The sequence below is a fragment of the Rana temporaria genome, chromosome 8, assembly GCF_905171775.1.
Source record: "Rana temporaria chromosome 8, aRanTem1.1, whole genome shotgun sequence".
NCBI lineage: Eukaryota > Metazoa > Chordata > Amphibia > Anura > Ranidae > Rana > Rana temporaria.
In genome coordinates this window covers 92,748,360-92,767,621 of record NC_053496.1, presented here as the reverse complement: position 1 = coordinate 92,767,621, position 19,262 = coordinate 92,748,360, and the positions used below count along the sequence as shown (strand labels likewise).

At 47.0% G+C, this 19,262-nt stretch overlaps 1 protein-coding gene across 2 annotated transcripts in view; it reads left to right on the top strand.

Annotated features, from left to right (window-relative positions):
- Window positions 1–19,262, top strand: part of FAM149B1 (family with sequence similarity 149 member B1) — a 61,535-nt gene that overhangs the window by 22,038 nt on the left and 20,235 nt on the right. The window contains exons 9-11 of one of the 2 annotated variants that reach the window (XM_040362288.1): window positions 8,615–8,748; window positions 13,577–13,630; window positions 16,917–17,029. In XM_040362288.1, the coding sequence (XP_040218222.1) occupies window positions 8,615–8,748; window positions 13,577–13,630; window positions 16,917–17,029 (301 nt within the window). The remainder of the gene's footprint in view (window positions 1–8,614; window positions 8,749–13,576; window positions 13,631–16,916; window positions 17,030–19,262) is intronic. The other variant, XM_040362289.1, reaches the window with a different exon arrangement.

Sequence of the window (19,262 nt, the reverse complement as noted above, 5' to 3'; positions counted from 1 at the left end):
TGAGCTTTGGGGTGCACACCCTAATGCAATAGACTGCGCACACCTATGAGCCTAGGGCAGCACACAACCAAAATACACCACTATGAAGGTGGGTGTGCCTCTTCCCTCCAATCAGCTCTCAGAGCTCTCCTCATTGAGCTCTGCAGAGTATACATTCACCCCCTTTTTTCAGACAAGTCACTTTTAATGGCTGTAGAGAAGAGAAGACTGTAGATTGACAGATACAACCTATGTAGGAGGATTTGTTTAATCTCTGTGTATCAACTGATAATAGTCCCTTCCCTGGGTATATGTAAGGTTTTACCACCACTTTACCACTTGTGCCATCCAGGACATTTTTTTTATGTTTTTCACAAACCTGTTGAAATCATTTTTTGCTAGAATTGTTTTTAGAATCCCCAAACATTGTATATTGTCTGAATATAGAGGCCCTGGAGAATAAAATGGTGGCTGTTGCAATTTTTGATGTCCTAGGTCTAGGATATCAGTGCAGCCATTTATAAAATTCTAATTTTCTGGAGAAAATGCAGCAACAATTTTTTTAGTGCTAACATACACAATATAATACCCATTAGTTTTTTGGGTAAAATATAGAAGATGTGATTGCATCAAGTACAAGATTATCAGAAAGGTGAAGACTCAAAATTTGGCACATATGGGAAATGGTGACATTTATCATAGGTGATGCTTTAAAAGCCTTTACAGGTTATCAGTTTAGGGTTAACCATGATGGCACTTTAATTGTTCTTCTCACTCAAACATTGGCGACAATACTTCACATGTATGGCTCTGTAATTATTCATACACACGTGATTTATTTTTCATTTATTGCTATTCCAGGAGGGTTAACAAGTCCCTTATGTGATAGCATTGAGCAGGGAACAGGTCCTCTTTCTTTTCCGTACATCACGGGACACAGAGCGGCATATTCATTACTATGTGGGTTATATGGAGTACCTTCAGGTGATGGACACTGGCAATCTCAAACAGGAAGTCCCCCTCCCTATATAACCCCCTCCCATAGGAGGAGTACCTCAGTTTTTTCGCCAGTGTCTTAGGTGTTGGTCACAAAGAAGTTTGCCTCCAGGTCCTTGAGACTAGGCAGACTATACCGGATCTGTCCAAAGTGCCTCAGAGCCAAAGTGGACAGTACCCGGGCCCCAAGTCGTGGGGTTTCGCCTATAATGCCTCTTCGCTAGGGGCTGGATCCTGGGCCCAGAACTTTGAGCTTTCTAAAGCCCAAAAGGCACTGTTGCCAGGATGCTATATAGGTCCAGGGCAGTGGTGTTCCACCGGACCCGGGTCCCTGAAGGTCTAGTACAGACCCCACGGAGATGGGGGAAGATTGGGCCTCTTGCTTTTTGCAATACCCTGCAGCGTGGAGCAGGTAAGAGGGGGGCCTGCGGAACTTGGTTCGTCGGCAGGTCCCTCAGGGGGAAGACTAGTTGGGTTTAGCCTGGGATGCTCTGCATGGGCAACTACTACCACTATGTCTGCTAGACAGGATGGTCACCTCCCATTTACTAGTATGCCCCCCACCCCCACGGACTGTGTCTGCTTGTGGCTGTCCCGCATGGTTTTGGGGGGTAGAGGCTCTTTGCCTGGTTCTAGGACAAGCAGGGCAAGCCCACCCCCCGTTATCTCCCGGCTTAAAGACCAGGGACTTGCCTGTATTGGGTGCGTTTTCCCCTGCAGCTCTGGGTCCTCTTGCGCCGCCGGCGTGCTGCTCCTCTCCTCATGGACATGCTTCCCCTCTGGGACGCGCGCGCGCATGATATAGATGCGCGCTGAGGGGGCGGGGAGCGTCGCGACGTCGGCGGGGAGAGGGGGGCGTTCCCCCCTCGCTGTTATCATCAGCAGTTCTGTCCTCCGGTCAGTGTAGGATTCGTCTGCTGACCGGAGGGACACAGAGCAGGACAGAGCGGAGAAAAGGGTGACACCTAGTGGCGGTAAAAGAGACCTGTTTAGGTCTGGAGCTAAGCTCCTCACTGACCAAGGAGAGAAAATAGGAGGTTTTTTTTTCCTGATTTTCTCTATTAGCCAAAGGGTCTTTTGAAAGCAGTCTGGCAATTCACACAGTCCCTTTAAAGTGCAAAAAAAAAAAAAAAAAGGATTAACTATTTTTAAAAAAAAAAAAAAAAACACAAAAAAAAAAAAAAAAAGGTTTTCTTCAGGGGAAAGGTGTGCACTACCTTCCCATTGGCTTATAAGGTTTCGTGCCTTAAGCTACTTATATATTATTTTTTTCTTGTTTGTTCTCCTTGCTACAACAGTCAGTTGTTAGTAGCGGAGTACCTCGGTATTGTATCATGGGCCCTAAAGGTTCGGGGACTAAAGGTGCTAAACATGCAAAGAAACAGAAGGGTTCCCCCTCTAGCTCTGAGGATCTTAATCAAACTATGCCGGTTCTGTCCTCTCCTAATAAGCTAGAAGATGCCGCCTTTGAGGAGCCATCAGGTGTGGTGGGTGCTGTGGCTGGCCCCATTCTGCCCGACCCAGTGTTTGTCACACAGGATATGTTATCTGTCTCCCTGCAGGGGTTAGAACAGAGGCTGACAACTTTGCTTGCTAATTCTCTGGCAGCCAAAAAGCGGACTAGATCTCCGTCCCCTAAGTTGGTGTCCTCTGATGCTGAGATTCTCTCCCCAGAGGAGTTAGAATCCCAGGAGGACCAAACGGAGCAAGTTCTAGAAGGTTCAGACATTGAGGAGTCCACTATTGAGGAACCTTTTTCGGTCTCTCAAGCAGAGAATCTGTAGGTACAGTCTTTAACGGACATGGTCCGCTCGGCTTTTAAGCTGCCCTCGCCAGGGCCTCAGATTCCTGCCGTGTCTTCTTTGGGCTCCTTAAAAGCACCATTAAGTAACGCAGTGTTTCCGGTTCACCCCTTATTGGAAGACCTGATCTTTCAAGATTGGGCCCGGCCCGATAAAATTTTTGTGTTTCCTAAAAGGTTTTCTGTTTTGTACCCCATGGAGGAAAATTTTTCAAAGAAATGGGTGCTTCCCGCTGTGGATGCAGCAGTCTCCTGCGTAAACAAATCTTTAACTTGCCCAGTAGAAAACATACAGATGTTCAAGGATCCGGTTGATAAACGGTTGGAAACCCTTTTGAAGGCATCCTTTTCTACAGCAGGGGCAGTGGTGCAACCGGCCGTGGCTGCAATTGGCGTTTGTCAGGCGTTAAAAGACCAGACTAAGCAGATGCTAAAAGAGCTCCCGGGTCAGCAGGCACAGGATCTGGCCGACCTTCCCAGGGCTCTGTTTCGCGGTGGATGCCATAAAGGACTCCATCCAACAGGCTTCCCGTCTGTCGCTATTCTTGGTACATATGCGAAGGCTCCTGTGGCTAAAGAATTGGTCGGCAGAGACTCCGTGTAAAAAGCTGTTGGCGGGTTTTCCCTTCCACGGAGGAAGGCTTTTTGGGGAAGATCTGGATAAGTACATACAGACAATATCTAGTGGCAAGAGTACTCTTTTACCAGTCAAAAAGAGATTTCGAGGTCCGGCGTTTAAGCGGCAGCAATCCCCAGCCCCAGGGCCTTCGGCCCCCAGGCAGTATCGACGGCCTCCCGCACGGTCAAACTTTGGTAATAAGTCGCACGGGCAGGCCGCGGGTGGCAAGCGACCATGGGCCCGCAAGCCAGTTAAACCTGCTCCAAAGTCAGCTTTATGAAGGGGCGCCCCCACTCAATCGGGTGGGGGGCAGGCTTCGATTCTTTACAAAAGTTTGGGAAGCCAAGATCCCCGACAAATGGGTTCTTTCCTTGGTGGCGGCTGGCTACAAAATAGAATTTCGGGAGTTTCCCCCTCCGCATTTTCAGGAATCAAGAATTCCAAGCGATCCGGAAAGGAGGGCTGCCTTGATAACAGCCTTGGATCGTCTTCTAATCCAAGGTATAATCGTAGAGGTACCAGTTCAGGAGCACAAGCTAGGCTTTTACTCCAATCTGTTCATCGTGCCAAAGCCCAACGGCGATGTAAGGCCCATCCTGGATCTAAAGATTCTAAACTCTTACCTGAGGATTCGGTCCTTTCGGATGGAATCCATACGGTCTGCCGCCGCAGCCTTACAGCGGAACGATTTTTTGGCCTCGATAGACATAAGAGACGCGTATCTTCATGTTCCAATTTTTCAGGGTCATCAAAAGTTCCTACGCTTTGCAATCGCAGGGCGCCACTATCAATTTGTGGCTCTCCCCTTCGGGTTGGCTACAGCCCCCGGTGTGTTTACGAAGGTCCTGGCCCCCATTTTAGCCAATCTAAGGACCCAGGGAATCTTGATCCTGGCCTATTTGGACGACCTCCTGATCATAGATCACTCTGCTTCGGGCCTGGGTCGAGCGGTAGCCCTTTCAGTTCAGTACCTCGAGGTATTCGGTTGGGTTTTAAACCAAGAAAAGTCGGCTTTACAGCCCACAAAACGATTGGAATACCTCGGCATGCTGCTAGACACGGAGCAACAAAGAGTGTTTCTTCCTTTAGAGAAATTCAAAGGGATCAAAGAATTGATCCAGTTGGTGCTAAGCAAAAGGGAGCCAACTATCCGATTGTGCATGAGATTACTGGGAAAAATGGTGGCCACCTTCGAGGCGGTGCCATACGCTCAGGCACACACTCGAATCCTGCAGACAACCATCCTGTCAGCATGGAACAAAGATCCGCAACGCCTGGATCTTCCGTTGATCCTTCCATCAAGGGTCCGGCAAAGTCTCTACTGGTGGCTAAAGCCTCAGAACCTCCTAAAAGGGAAATCATTCAGTCCCATCATCTGGAAGCTGGTAACCACAGATGCCAGCCTGAAGGGCTGGGGAGCGGTCCTGGATGGGCAAGTCCAGCAGGGAGTCTGGACAGAGTCGGAAAGAGGGCTGCCAATTAATGTCCTGGAGATCAGGGCGGCACGCTTAGCCTTAAAGGCCTGGACGTCCAAACTTCTAGGGTTTCCAGTGAGAGTGCAGTCCGACAATGCCACGGCGGTGGCATACATAAATCACCAGGGGGGCACGAAAAGTCGAGCCGCCCAAAGGGAAGTGAGCTTAATTTTCCTGTGGGCAGAGTCGCATGTACCATGCATCTCGGCGATCTTTATCCCAGGGGTGGACAATTTACAGGCGGACTTCTTAAGTCGCCAGCAGCTGGTTTCAGGGGAGTGGTCCCTCCATCCCCAAGTCTTTCAGGAGGTCTGCCAGAAATGGGGATCTCCGGATGTGGACATCATGGCGTCAAGGTTCAACAGGAAACTGAGCAAGTTCATGTCCCGATCAAGGGACCCTCTGGCCTGTGGAACCGATGCGTTGGTTTGCCCTTGGCACCCGTTCAATCTGCTGTACGCCTTCCCCCCGTTACAGATGCTGCCCCGCCTGCTGCGCAGGATCAGGGTGGAGAACAGACCAGTCATTCTGATAGCCCCCGCATGGCCCCGGAGGTCGTGGTACTCACTGATCGTGAGAATGTCAGTGGGCGAACCATGGACCCTTCCACTTCGGCCAGACCTACTCTCTCAAGGCCCGATACTCCACCCTGCCTTATGGCATCTAAATTTGACGGCTTGGCGGCTGAATCCCTGATCCTCAGGGGTAGGGGCCTATCTAGCCAAGTTATTTCTACTCTGATTAAGGCTAGGAAACCGGTCTCCAGAGTAATTTATTACAGGGTCTGGAGGGCCTACGTAAGCTGGTGTGAGTCCCAGAGATGGCTTCCACGCAAATACACCATTGACAGGGTATTGCGTTTCCTCCAGATAGGGGTAGATAAGGGTTTGGCCTTAAGTACTATTAAAGGACAGATTTCTGCCTTATCAGTATGGTTTCAGAGGCCGTTAGCCACGCACTCTTTGGTTAAAACCTTTTTACAGGGGGTCTTACGCATTAATCCCCCCATCAAGTCTCCGGTTTGTCCGTGGGATTTGAATCTTGTGTTGTCAGCGCTGCAAAAACAGCCATTTGAGCCTCTGGCAGAGGTTCCGTTAGTATTACTGACTCGGAAGTTGGTATTTTTGGTCGCTATGGCTTCCGCTAGAAGAGTTTCAGAGCTGGCAGCCTTGTCTTGTAGAGAACCTTACCTCATTCTGCATAAGGATAGGGTGGTTCTCCGTCCACATCCGTCTTTTCTGCCCAAGGTGGTGTCCAGTTTTCACTTGAACCAGGATTTGGTCCTACCGTCCTTTTTTTCCAAAGCCCTCTTCTAGAAAGGAAGGGTTGCTGCACACCTTGGATGTTGTCAGGGCCATGAAGGCCTATCTCAAAGCTACAAAAGAGATTCGAGAGACGGATACATTGTTCATTCTGCCGGAAGGACCTAAGAGAGGTCAGGCAGCAGCTAAAGCTACCATCTCTAGATGGATTAAGCAGGTAATCGGTCAGGCCTACGGCTTGAAGGGGTTGCCCCCTCCTTTATCAGTTAAGGCCCATTCTACTAGGGCCATGAGCGCCTCCTGGGCAGCACACCACCAGATCTCTATGGCTCAGGTTTGCAAGGCGGCAACCTGGTCATCGGTCCACACGTTCACAAAATTTTACCAATTGGACGTGAGACGAAGGGCCGATGCAGCCTTTGGACGGGCAGTGCTGCAGGCTGCGATTTGAGATCCTCTAGATTCGGGGCACCCTTGATTGATTAATGAATTAATTAAATTAATCAGAATAATTATTTTTTTGTTGGATTTAATTTGGATTTATTATGATTTAAAGAATACTTTCTGAATTAAATCTCCTGGCTGAGATGTCTCCCTCCCCTCATTGGAAGCATTGCTTTCGGACATCCCATATAGTAATGAATATGCCGCTCTGTGTCCCGTGATGTACGGAAAAGAAAAGGGGATTTTTAATACAGCTTACCTGTAAAATCCTTTTCTTGGAGTACATCACGGGACACAGAGCTCCCACCCCTCTTATGGGGAACATTTTGGGTGGCATACTGCTTGCTACAAAACTGAGGTACTCCTCCTATGGGAGGGGGTTATATAGGGAGGGGACTTCCTGTTTGAGATTGCCAGTGTCCATCACCTGAAGGTACTCCATATAACCCACATAGTAATGATTATGCCGCTCTGTGTCCCGTGATGTACTCCAAGAAAAGGATTTTACAGGTAAGCTGTATTAAAAATCCCCTTTTTTAGGCAAATCAGGGTTCTATTACGCCCAGCAAGTCTCCCCTGCTCTTCAATGCAGCTGATCAAGCACAGATCATGCTTTGTTATCTGCTTCCCTGGCTGTAGCTGCCAGGGAATAATCGCTCTGAAATCATTGTTAATTCCAGGTTCGTTAGTCACAGCGGAGATCGGGGAACGGATGTTTCTTGATCTCCTCTGTATCTAGCCATCTCAGCCATATACCACAGCTTCTGGCTCTCAGGAGAAAACGGGAAACCCTGGGCTGTAGAGATCACCTTTACTAAACAGCTGATCGTCGGCTGTAAAAAAAATATATCAAACTTCAGTCCAAGACTATTTTATATGTTTTACAGACATAATGGCCCGGATTCACGTAGGGCGGCGCATCTTTGTGCTGGCGTAGCGCATCTCATATGCGCTACGCCGACGGAACTCTGAGAGGCAAGAGCAGTATTCACAAAGCACTCGCTCCCTCCGTTGCGCCAGCGTAACGTAAATTGGCCGGCGTAAGCCCGCCTAATTCAAAGTAGGAAGGAAGTGGGCGTGATACATTTAAATGAAGCTTGACCCCATGCAAATGATGGGCCGAACGAACGGCGAATGCGCAGAATCACGTCGAATTTACTCCCTAAGATACGACGGCTCAATGCCTACGACGTGAACGTAACCTACGCCCAGCCCCATTCACGTACGACTTGCGTAAACAACGTAAAATCCGACGGCTGTTCCGTCGTCCATACCTTTGCATGGGTTGCGCCTCCCTATAGGTGTTATAACTTTACGACGGACGTACGCCTTACGTAAACGGCGTATACTCATGCGACGGGCGCAAGTACGTTCGTGAAACGGCGTATCTCGGTCATTTGCATATTCAACGCGTAAATCAATGGAAGCGCCCCTTGCGGCCAGCCTAAATATGTGCACAAGATACGACGGCGTAGGATACTCACGTCGGTCGTATGAAGCCAAAATTCAGGCGTATCTTACTTGCTGAATCAGGCGCATAGATACGACGGCGCATCCGTGCACTTACGCGGCGTATCAGTAGATACGTCGGCGTAAGTGCTTTCTCAATCCGGGCCAAAGTGGTTAAGGTGACTCTCGCTAGAAAATAAAAGGTATCGACAGCCTGTAAAAGAATAATAATAATAATGATATTACTTGCCTGTCCAGCAGGTGGCGATAGTGCCTTAGCTAAAATGATACTGGCTGTCTTTTTCTTGCAGCTTACACAAAGTACGGTACAGTATAAAAATCATCATTAATGGTTCATGATTAGGGAGGAGCTCAGTCTTAGTTCAGATCTTAGTCCTAGTCCATAGGAAATAAATCAACCAAATATCCAGAGCTGTATATCATGGAGATTATGAACAGATAAGTATACTGATCCTTTAAATTTAGGTCTAGCTTTCACTCCTGCATAATATAAAAGTCCTTTATATACAAATGGCATTATTTGCTTGCTGATTTGATGATAACTATATATTTATATATTGTTTTGCAGATGATGACAGACATGACATAGCAATTAAAACCACTAGAGTGGAGTCTCTTAATCCGTACGCTCCTCTCCAGCGTCTTCCATTGGTTCTTCCTCCGGTTCCACATTCCAAAATTCCTGCCATCTCCCCCAATGTGGTAAGAGAAATCCCGCACTGACATGATAATTATACCTTTACAGCCAGCTGCTGAAATTGGTGGCTGTATTTCTCAAATTGGAAATAATTGTAGCATTTTAAAAAGCAATGTGCTAGATTAATGTACCTGCGCTTCTTTTTACGGCGTATTTACGCTACGCCGCCGTAACTTACAGGAGCAAGTGCAGTATTCACAAAGCACTTGCTCCGTAAGTTGCGGCAGCGTAGCGTAAATGGGGCCGGCGTAAGCCCGCGTAATTCAAATGTGGAAGGGGGGGGGGGGCGTGTTTTATGCTAATGTGTGATGACTTGACGTGTTTTACAAACGGGGCATGCGACGTCCGTGTACATATCCCAGTGTGCATTGCTCCCAAGTACACCGCAACAACGTATTGGTTTCGACGTGAATGTAAATTACGTCCAGCCCTATTCGCGAACGACTTACGCAAACAACGTAAAAAATTAAAATTTCGAAGCGGGAACGACGTCCATACTTAACATTGGCTGCGCCTCCTAATAGCAGGAGCAACCTTACACCTAAAAAGCCTAACGTAAACAACATAAATAAATTGCGCCGTACGTACGTACGTTTGTGAATCGGCGTATCTAGGTAATTTGCATATTCTACGCCGAAAACAACGGAAGCGCCCCTAGCGGCCAACGTTATATTGCACACAATTCTACGCCGCCGCATTCAAGTTACGTCGGCGGAGGAAGCCTATTTTTTTTATCTGCCTTTGAGAATCGGCGTAACGATACGCCGGCGCAGATTCGAAATTACGGCGGCGTATCTCGGCGTTCAATACAACGCTTCTAATTCCCCCCCCCCCTGCCCATTGAAATGGATGGGCATCGCCGTTTTGCGGGCTCTTTTTTAACCCTTTATTCGGCTGCTAGCGGGGGTTAAGAGCACCCCTCGAGCCCCTGAAAAATTACGGTAAAGTGCAGCTAAAACAACCCGGGCGCTGGCAGTGTGACAGGGCTCTTAAAGTGGGCCATAGACCGATACATTTTGATCAGTGTGTGGCCATCCCTGCTCAATAGAAGTTGATCGTTTGATCAACTTATGTCAAACGGACATGCCAGAATACATTTGTCAATCAGCGGCTACAGCCACTGATCAGTGTATTCTGACAGATTACGCCATTCACCTCGGTTGTGCAGATGGAGGAATCTGTTCGTTCGTTCTTTTTTTTGTTTTTTTTTTCAGTCAGCTGGCTGAATGAGAAAAAAAAGCACCCTTCTTTGGCCAGTTTAAAAGGTAACTGCTGTAAGCACTATTACACGTGTTATATTTTCCCCCAACTCCAGCTCAGTCTGAGTTTAAGGCTGGGTTCACACTGGTGTGATCAGACATCGCATGTGATTCGCACCACATTGCCGTGCACATCGCATGCAATGTCTGTGCGATGCAAATTCAGCCATACAGTTTGTATGGCTGAATTTCCATTGCATTTGGACCAAAATGGAGCAGGACCCTTTTTTTAGTCCGCACTGGAATCGGATCGCATGGGTGTTCACACCCATGCGTTCTAATTCCTGTCCGATTTCACAGTTTGCTCTGCGATCTGCGAACCGATTTGGGGGTATCAATAACTTTACATTGACACCAACAACAGGTTCGCAGAGGACAGAACTGCCTGCAAGTGAGATTCGTTGCGAGAACTCGCACTGCAATCGCGCTGGTTCCCACATCGCATATGTGATAATCGAGCCTAAATGTGCACAATAAAATAAATCCAGGCATAATTTGTACACTGATTACTATGATCTGATGTATTACCCACATACAGATACCATAACACAGGTATATTCAATTAGCGGACCTCCAGCTGTTGCAGAACTACAACTCCCATGAGGCATAGCAAGACTCTGATAGCCACAAGCATAACACCCAGAGGCAGAGGCATGATGGGACTTGTAGTTTTGCGACAGCTGGAGGTCTGCAAATTGCAAATCCCTGCCATAACACATTGTGCTTTGTTGGTGGTCCTTTTCAATAGGCCTAAAACCTGCTCAGATGTACAATATATGCTTTATCAGATTAGAAACCTTGAGAGATCTCTGCATCCCACATTATCCACAACTAATGGCCCTACCTTCATTGGTACTGTGCTTTTATCTTTCTCTGCGAGCTGAAAAACTCCTGTATGGAGAATATGACACCTGCATGATACCTGAAGAACACTGATTACATGCGAGAACCCCACTGGGGGTCAGGTGTGGGAGGCAGCCCTATTGAAAGCAAAGGAACGCTGCCTGCTTCCGCAGCTGATCGTGGGCGCTTGCATTTAATCATTTATGCAGCAATTACCTGTGAGGGATCTGCCCTGGATGCACACAGTCTGGGGGATATTTACTAAAACCCGAGAGTGCAAAATCTGGTGCAGTTCTGCATAAAAACCAATCCGCTTCCAGGTTTTATTGTCAAAACTTCATTCAACAAGCTGAAGTTAGAAGCTGATTTGGCTACAATGCACAGTTGCAACAGATTCTAAGTGCTCCATGGCCAATCATTTGCAGTTGATAACTGCATGATTGATTACATACAAGTGACTACGATTAGTCAGCAGCTTCTATTGATTTCAGCCGGGCTGCCTCCTTCAGCTAATCACCGGAAACCCTTGCTGGGGTTCTTGCACATAATCAGTGTTGGGCTCATTCGTAGGTGTGAATGTAGCTTTAGGCCCCTTTCAAACGGACGGATAGAATGGTGCTTTTAGCTGCGGATTTTCTAGTTTTCTACTGCAGCTAAAAGCACACAATGCTTTCCTATGGCCCCATTCACACACAGCGTTTAGCTGCGATTTCGTTACATGTGGTTTTGGTGCGAATAGAAAAAATAGAATTTAATGCGTCCAGGTGCGATTTAGCGCAGCTATATGCACATAACCGCAGGTAATCGCAGTCTTTTGTGTCAACTGCGGATAGCAGCGTGATTCAAGGGACCAAAACGCGGCCGCATGTAACCGCATGTAAATGCATGTAATCGCAATGTACAAATGCAGCTAATCGCAGTGCCTGGAGCCTTGAATTTCACAGAACATTAACATGCCTAACTGCGGCAAAACAGCCGTCCGTGTGAAAGGGGCCTTAGTCAGTAAGAAATTGCCAAGTGCACCAGCAACCCATAGCAGCCAGTCAGATTTAAGCTTGCTTGAGGCAGTCAGTTGACAGATGGCTTGTAATCCGTTGCTGTGGGTTACTTTGCTTGGCACATCCTCATTGCTCTTAGGCCGGCCATACACAGTTCCGATGCAGCAGAAACCAGCCGAGATTTGAACCATTAATGGGCAGGCTGAAAGTTCCAAGTTGATCGATCGATCAACTTGGGTACCACTAGCTTGCCATATTCTCTTGCGATTTATTTCTAGCGGCTGCTACAGCCGCTAACAAAAATCACGTCTTCTCCCAGCGGGGACGGCTTCTCCCTCCCGCCCATGCCGGGAGAAGACAATTGCTCAGCAGGAGGGATTCCCGCATCAACACGTGGTTGCAGAAAATAAATTTGCTCCATGTATGGCCGACATTAGAATGAGAAAGGACAAATATACTGTAGGGCCCGGATTCTCGTACGAGTTACGCTGACGTATCTCCAGATACGCCGTCGTAACTCTCAGTCCGAACCGTCGTATTTTGGCGCCTGATTCAAAGAATCAGTTACGCCAAAATTTCACTAAGATACGACCAGCGTAAGTCTCTTACGCCGTCGTATCTTAACTGCATTTTTACGCTGGCTGCTAGGGGCGTGTACGCTGATTTACGCCTAGAAATATGTAAATCAGTTAGATACGCCAATTCGCGAACGTACGCCCGGCCTGACGCAGTACAGATACGCCATTTACGTTGGGCTTTTCCCGGCGTAAAGTTACCCCTGCTATATGAGGCGTAGATGAGGCGTACCAATGTTAAGTATGGACGTCGTTCCCGCGTCAAATTTTGAACATTTTACGTTGTTTGCGTAATTCGTTCGCGAATAGGGCTGGGCGTCATTTACGTTCATGTCGAAAGCATTGGCTTCTTGCGGGTTAATTTGGAGCATGCGCACTGGGATACTTTCACGGACGGCGCATGCGCCGTTCGTAAAAAGCATCATTTACGTGGGGTCACATTAAATTTACATAACACACGCCCACATCTACCACATTTGAATTAGACGGGCTTACGCTGGCCTATTTACGCTATGCCGCCGCAACTTTGGTTTGAGAATACGGCACTTGCCTGTCAAAGTTGCGGAGGCGTAACGTAAATAGGATACGTTGCGCCCGCACAAAGATACGCGCTTCTACGTGAATCCTGGCCACGATGTCCAGATTATACAAGGTGTAGTCTAGGATTCATCTTTAAACCGTGCTGCATTTGAAATTTGAAAAGGGGAGCTGCAGATATTAGAACTGGAGGTTGGGTATGTTGATGTATTTACACAGGGTTCTGAATTATCCAGGGGCGTCATATATGTGGGGAGGGGGGTCATTTTGGGTCACCTGATAATCCACTTTCATTCAGTAATAGCCATTGAGTGAATTCACCAATATAGTCAAAACATATCAGAGAAAGTGTTTAGTAAAAATGCTTACCATGAAAGGAGGTTTATTTACACTGTATACTCTCTGTATGATATTCAATGAAGTGCCGCTAACATATCTTGTAGCAAAAGATTTCCTATACAGTACTTTCAATTGTTTTTCCGCTGCTATGAGGATTTCTGCCTTGTTTGCTCCTGTTCTGCCTTCTCTAGACTTGTGCTTCTTTCTGGGTTTTCTCTAAGTTCACCTTGTTCTGTTCTCTTTCTGCCTGCTGTCTCTGCTTTGGGCTCCTAAATGTGCTAGTGCTTTAAGTGCGGCCGTGTCTACAGGAAAAAGAAGAAAGGGAAATCCTCCCATGTATGTATTTCATAAAAACTTTAATATCATGTGGTTAGTGCTGCCTTGCTGCTTCTACTCCTTCCATGGTAAAGGAATAAAATGTAAAGGATCATTATTTGATTATTGAAATAATATCTTTCGTAAAAATGAGAAAATCATTTAAAGTGTTACTAACCCCACGACCGTCATATAAGTCTGTATATGCAATAAATCATGCTTGTTATACTTACTGTGGAACCCAAGGGTTTAATCTCCTGCAATGTGTAAAAAGGCTGTTGGATCCTGTCTTCTCTGTTCCTCCTCTTAGTTTACTGTCCCCAATCCATCTGCTGATAGAACAGAGCCTTGGGGGCAGTGGCTTAGCGTGGGTTGTCAGCGCCCGGGGCAAGTCAAGTCATTTTGCGCACCCTAACCCATGGACTTTAAGCACTCCCTGGGTCCCTTCCACTAGTACAGTATTAAATACCTTACCCTAAAGGGCACATGTTTTCTATTTTAAGACAATACAGATGTAATTAAAGTAAAATGCATTTAATTCTAGTATGAATGAATAATTGACTTGTATAGCGCAACTCATGCGAACTGAATCGCCTCTGGGCGCTTTTTCCAGCCAGTATCTGCTTGGCTGGTGTGGTCATTTACCCTGTAGGATCATGACAGCTCGCTAGCTGTCAAAATAATATTTTGTATACTATATATATATATATATATATATATATATATATATATACTAGTATACTCAAATTCCTATACTAATGTTAATGAAAGTGGGTGAATGTACTGGTGATATTCACCATCATGCTCTTTTCTGACTACTATTGACCTACCAGCTCATCACTGCTCAAAGGTTAAGTTCACCTTTTCAGAAAAAACGTGCACATTTTTTTGCAGGAGCCTGTAAAGCTTTTCACCAGCAATTCGCAGTTTACTGCTGCCATGCGGGTCCCCTGCAGATCTGTCAGTGTATAGGCTTGCTCATACCTTGTACAAGAAAGCTGATGATACATGATGACAGGAAGAATGAATGAACTACCACATTGCTCACAGTGCCGTGGTAGTTCATTGAAAACTACAAGGCGACAACCGCAAAAGCTGCCGAACCTTGTCGTTTTCTTTTCACAGAGCGATGTGAATGAGTGACACGGCTGGGTGGACGGTGCCCCACACAGCCACGTTTTTTAAAAAAAAATATTATTTTGACAGCTAGTGAGCGGAGAATATCCCCCGCTAGCTGGAACAGTGGAGATCGGGGAGGTTGCGGGGCTGGTGCATTCATAACATTTTATGAATATGGGTGTAACATATAACAGGTTATGAAAGGTGAACTCATCCTTTAAGATACTGTACACTTCAGACTTTTTAAAACACTTGGTGAAAAACTACACCAATAAGTTACCACCAGTGAGTTAACAAGATCAAATTATGCATCAATATCCATAGATGTGTCTTGCTTTTTCTGCATGTCATCTCTTGCACCCTCTTGATCTCCCACACCCAACCATTTCTCAGGCCTCCTTCACCATGTCCCGCATCTCCCCCCCCCCCATGTCCCATATCCTTCCCACCATATTCCACACCCTGCCATGTCCCAGGTGCAGGGTTGAGGGGGTCATTGTGTACGGCATGCAGGGTTCAGGGGGAGCGCTGTGTATGGCGTGCAGTGTTGAGGGGGTGCGCTGTGTGCAGGGTTGTGGGGGTGCTCTGTGTATGGCTTGCAGGGTTGAGGGGGGGTGCTGTGTACAGTGCGCAGGTTTGTGGGGGGTGCGCTGTGTATAGCTTGAAGGGGTGCGCTGGGTACGATGTGCAGGTTTGTGGGGGGTGCGCTGTGTATGGCTTGCAGGGTTGAGGGGGTGCGTCGTGTAGGGTTGCAGGGGTGCGCTGTTTATGGCTTGCAGGGTTGAGGGGGTGCACTGTGTATGGGTTGCAGGGTTGAGGGGGTGCACTGTGTACAGCATGAAGGGTTGAGGGATTATATCTGTGTACATCTCCCCCCAAATACAAAGCTGTCTTCCCCACAGATTCCAGTTCAGAGCTTTCCTCTGTAGAGAAGTACTTAAAGTGTCTGTGCAGGCTGCCGGTGAGGAGGGGCTTCAGCCTGGGTGGATGCCTCATTCTCTTCCTCCCGGCCCGGGTTTCCTCTAGTCCTGGGATGGTGCAGAGTCAGATTGCCAGGGCCCGCATAGCAGCACACTGACAAGGCAGGACAAGTGGCTTCGGAAGTCCAGGCTGTGGGCTAAGAGGACGGACAGAGCGGGGATTCCGGTGTTGGGAGGAGAGGATGCCTCATCTGACTACCCTCTCCTAAGCCGGGATTCCACAACAAAAGTTCTTCTCGCTCTCCTAGACTGCACAGCACAGGAGATGAGCTGCCAGCACCGAACGGAACCTGCGCCCCTTTAAATGTTGCGCCCGGGGCAAATACTCCCCCTGCCACCCCCCCAAGCTACGCAATTGCTTGGGGGAACTACGCACATGCTCAGTTTAGTGTGTATTGCTAGAGAGTTCTTTTTTTGGAGAGTGCGTGTGATCAGCACAAGGCCAATTAGCACTGTCCAGACAGAAAGTCAGGGATCATGCAGCCTCATCAGACAGTCAGAGGGGAATGAAAACTCCTCCTACAAGATTTAACCAGTACTCGGCTGGACACTAATAGAAGTCACAAGACTGCTATATATTGTTGATGAGAAAAGGTATTTAGCAGTTTATATTTACTAAAATAATTGCATTTCCACATTCTGTGTACTGTGGGAAACCTAGATAAAGTGAATGCAGGGTCCTGGGTTTAGTAACACTTTGAATCTGATGACAAGTGATGTAACCATCAAAGCAGATCATGTTCATTATAAGGCTATTGGGAGTCAGCTGGACATTGTGGTTGCATGTTTTAAAAACTCACTAGCGCAATACGTTCCGATAGACGAAAAACATGTACGTCACTCTGTACCCCACCACAGCCATAGACCGCACTCCTTTATATCTAACCACGCCACTTGAAATGTTATCAGCACACCAGACTACAAATCCATATTTCGTTTTTAATTTTTGTTCTGTATGGTTTGGTCCTGTGGACACATTCTTGGTAATGCCCACGATGAGAATCTGTCTGAAATGCAGTAGTTCCGGCTCTTTCTACACAGACCATTCCAAAAAAATATATAAAAAATAGAAATGCTATCTTGGTGTGCTGCTAACACAATCAATTAAAAAAAATATGGCTGATTACATGTTCATCTTTGCATATTCCCACTATAGCACCCCCTGTGATGTCTAGACTGTAAGAATAATAACCTGCTATGAATTGCAGGCCAATCGTTCTCAAGGGGGTAGCACTACGAATCAGCGTAACCTGAATGAACTAATGATGATTCATGGAATCCCTTTACAGCAGAGGAATATCCATCTTATGGACAAAGTCCTGTGAGTCTGATCATCATTTTATAGTTGTGTTTATACATTTTGGTTTTAGCCATTGTTAAAAGATAATACTGATGGATGGTAAAGTATAATTAGTCATTTCGTTTTTGTTTTTAGTTTTGGATAGAGTAAAGAGGGATTTTCCTTCAGGCGTTGCCCCAGAGACACAGCAGGAATTAAGAACAAATCACCCTAAAGGGAGATCCCTTCTAAAGCCCCATACACAGGGGGCCCAATGTCAGGCTGCATTGGCTGGTTCAATAAAACCCGCCGACATTCAGCCCGTGTGTACAGCAGCCAGCTTTCGTTGAAGGAGCATGACAGAAAAAAGGTCTGCCGACTGGCTTCTGATCATCGCTTTCAGCCAATGGCTAAGAGCGCTGACCGGAGTGTTCTGGTGGGGGGCTATTCCCCCATCAGAACCCAATAGAGCAGCAGGGGAGATCGCTGTTCTGACATCAAATAGTTAGTACAGTGGCTCTGACCTGAGCTGTCAGTTTTTTTTTTCCGGGTTAAATAAAAAAAAATTGCAGTTTGTACAAGGCTTTAGTTATTGGAAGATTCCCTCTTAACTCCTGTTCCCAGGAAAACATGTAGGCCCCTTTCACACTGCAGGACAGTTCAGGTCCGCCTGTCAGTTTTTTCGGCGGACCTGAACGGCCGCTCCATTCTTCTCCATGGAGCGTCAGATGTCAGCAGTGACATGTCCGCTGACATCCGACCCGATCCGCTAAAATCAGAGGGATAGCGATACGTCACCATCCGTCCATATCGGATCGGGTGAGATCTGATGGAAATGGACATGCTGTCCGTTTTCGTACGATCTCTCCATAGGAGACAGCGGCACTGGACAAACCCCTCCCCTCTCAGTGAGCAGAGAGGGACCTGTCATCCTGATTTCCCGCTGAGATGGCAGACCGCTGCAAGCGGATCCATCCACGTGTGGAAGGGGCTTTAACTCTGCATTCCCCATCACTTTCTGTACCAGAGACCATGGTCCTCGGGGAAAAAAAATTCTGAAACTACCTAGCGGAGACACAGCAGCAATATAAACCTGACAGAGAGTCTAACCCTTTCACTTTCTACCCAAAACTTGCATATGCATATTTCTGAACACACTCAAACTATCCTGCAGCTTGGTGAGGTGGTACTGTAGTTTGCATTTGCTCTGGATGAGTATAATAATTGTGGCGATATGTATGGAATCAATATTTAAACCCTCTCCGTGCTGGAATAAAAAAAAAAAAACAATAAAATAAATGTAAATCTCTGACTGCAAACTGCTGTGCTCCAAACAACCCCAAAGATGTGTAAAAATTCTATTCGGTGATGAGAAACAGCGCTCTGGATGCTAAACCTGAAAGAATGTGAGAATACAATGTATCCAGATCTGGCCAAAAATATACAATGTTGCAGAACTGAAACAATAAAATGAATAATAAATAAAGATGGTTATACAGTGTCCAAACATATAGGGCCAGATTCTTGTAGAATCTGCGGCGGCGTAGCGTAAGCCATTTACACTACGCCGCCGCAAATTACTGGAGCAAGTGCCGTATTCTCCAAGCACTTGCTCCGTAATTTGCGTCGGCGTAGTGTAATTGGCCCGGCGTAAGGCCGCGTAATTCAAAGGGGGCGGCTTGTATTTAAATTAAGCGCGCCCCCGCGCCGATCGAACTGCGCATGCGCCGGGCGGAAAAAAGCCCAGTGTGCATGCTCCAGCTCACGACGGAAAACGTCAATGACACCGACGTGAGCGTCATTGAAGTAAAGTCGTATTCGCGAACGACTTACGGAAACGACGGAAAAAGCCGACGCTGACCCGACGCCATACTTAACATGGCATACGACGGACCTACGTAAACTTGCCCCTCATTATAGGGGCAAGTTTACGCTTCCAGAAACATCGTAAAATCACTGTGTCGTGCGCGCGTACGTTCGGGAATCTCGCGTAACTAGCTAATTTGCATAGACGACGGGGAAAACGACGATGCGACACCTAGCGGCGGGAAAAAAATTGCATTTAAGATCTGACAGCGTAAGAGCCTTACGCCTGTCAGATCTAATGGGTATCTATGCGTAACTGATTCTAAGAATCAGTCGCATAGATACCCTGGGCCAGATTAGGACTTACGACGGCGCAAATGGTGTTGCGCCGTCGTAACGCCTTTGAGAATCTGGCCCTAAGTGTATAATCTCCCCAGTGTCCAAATATGTTATAGAAAAGTCTAAAGGG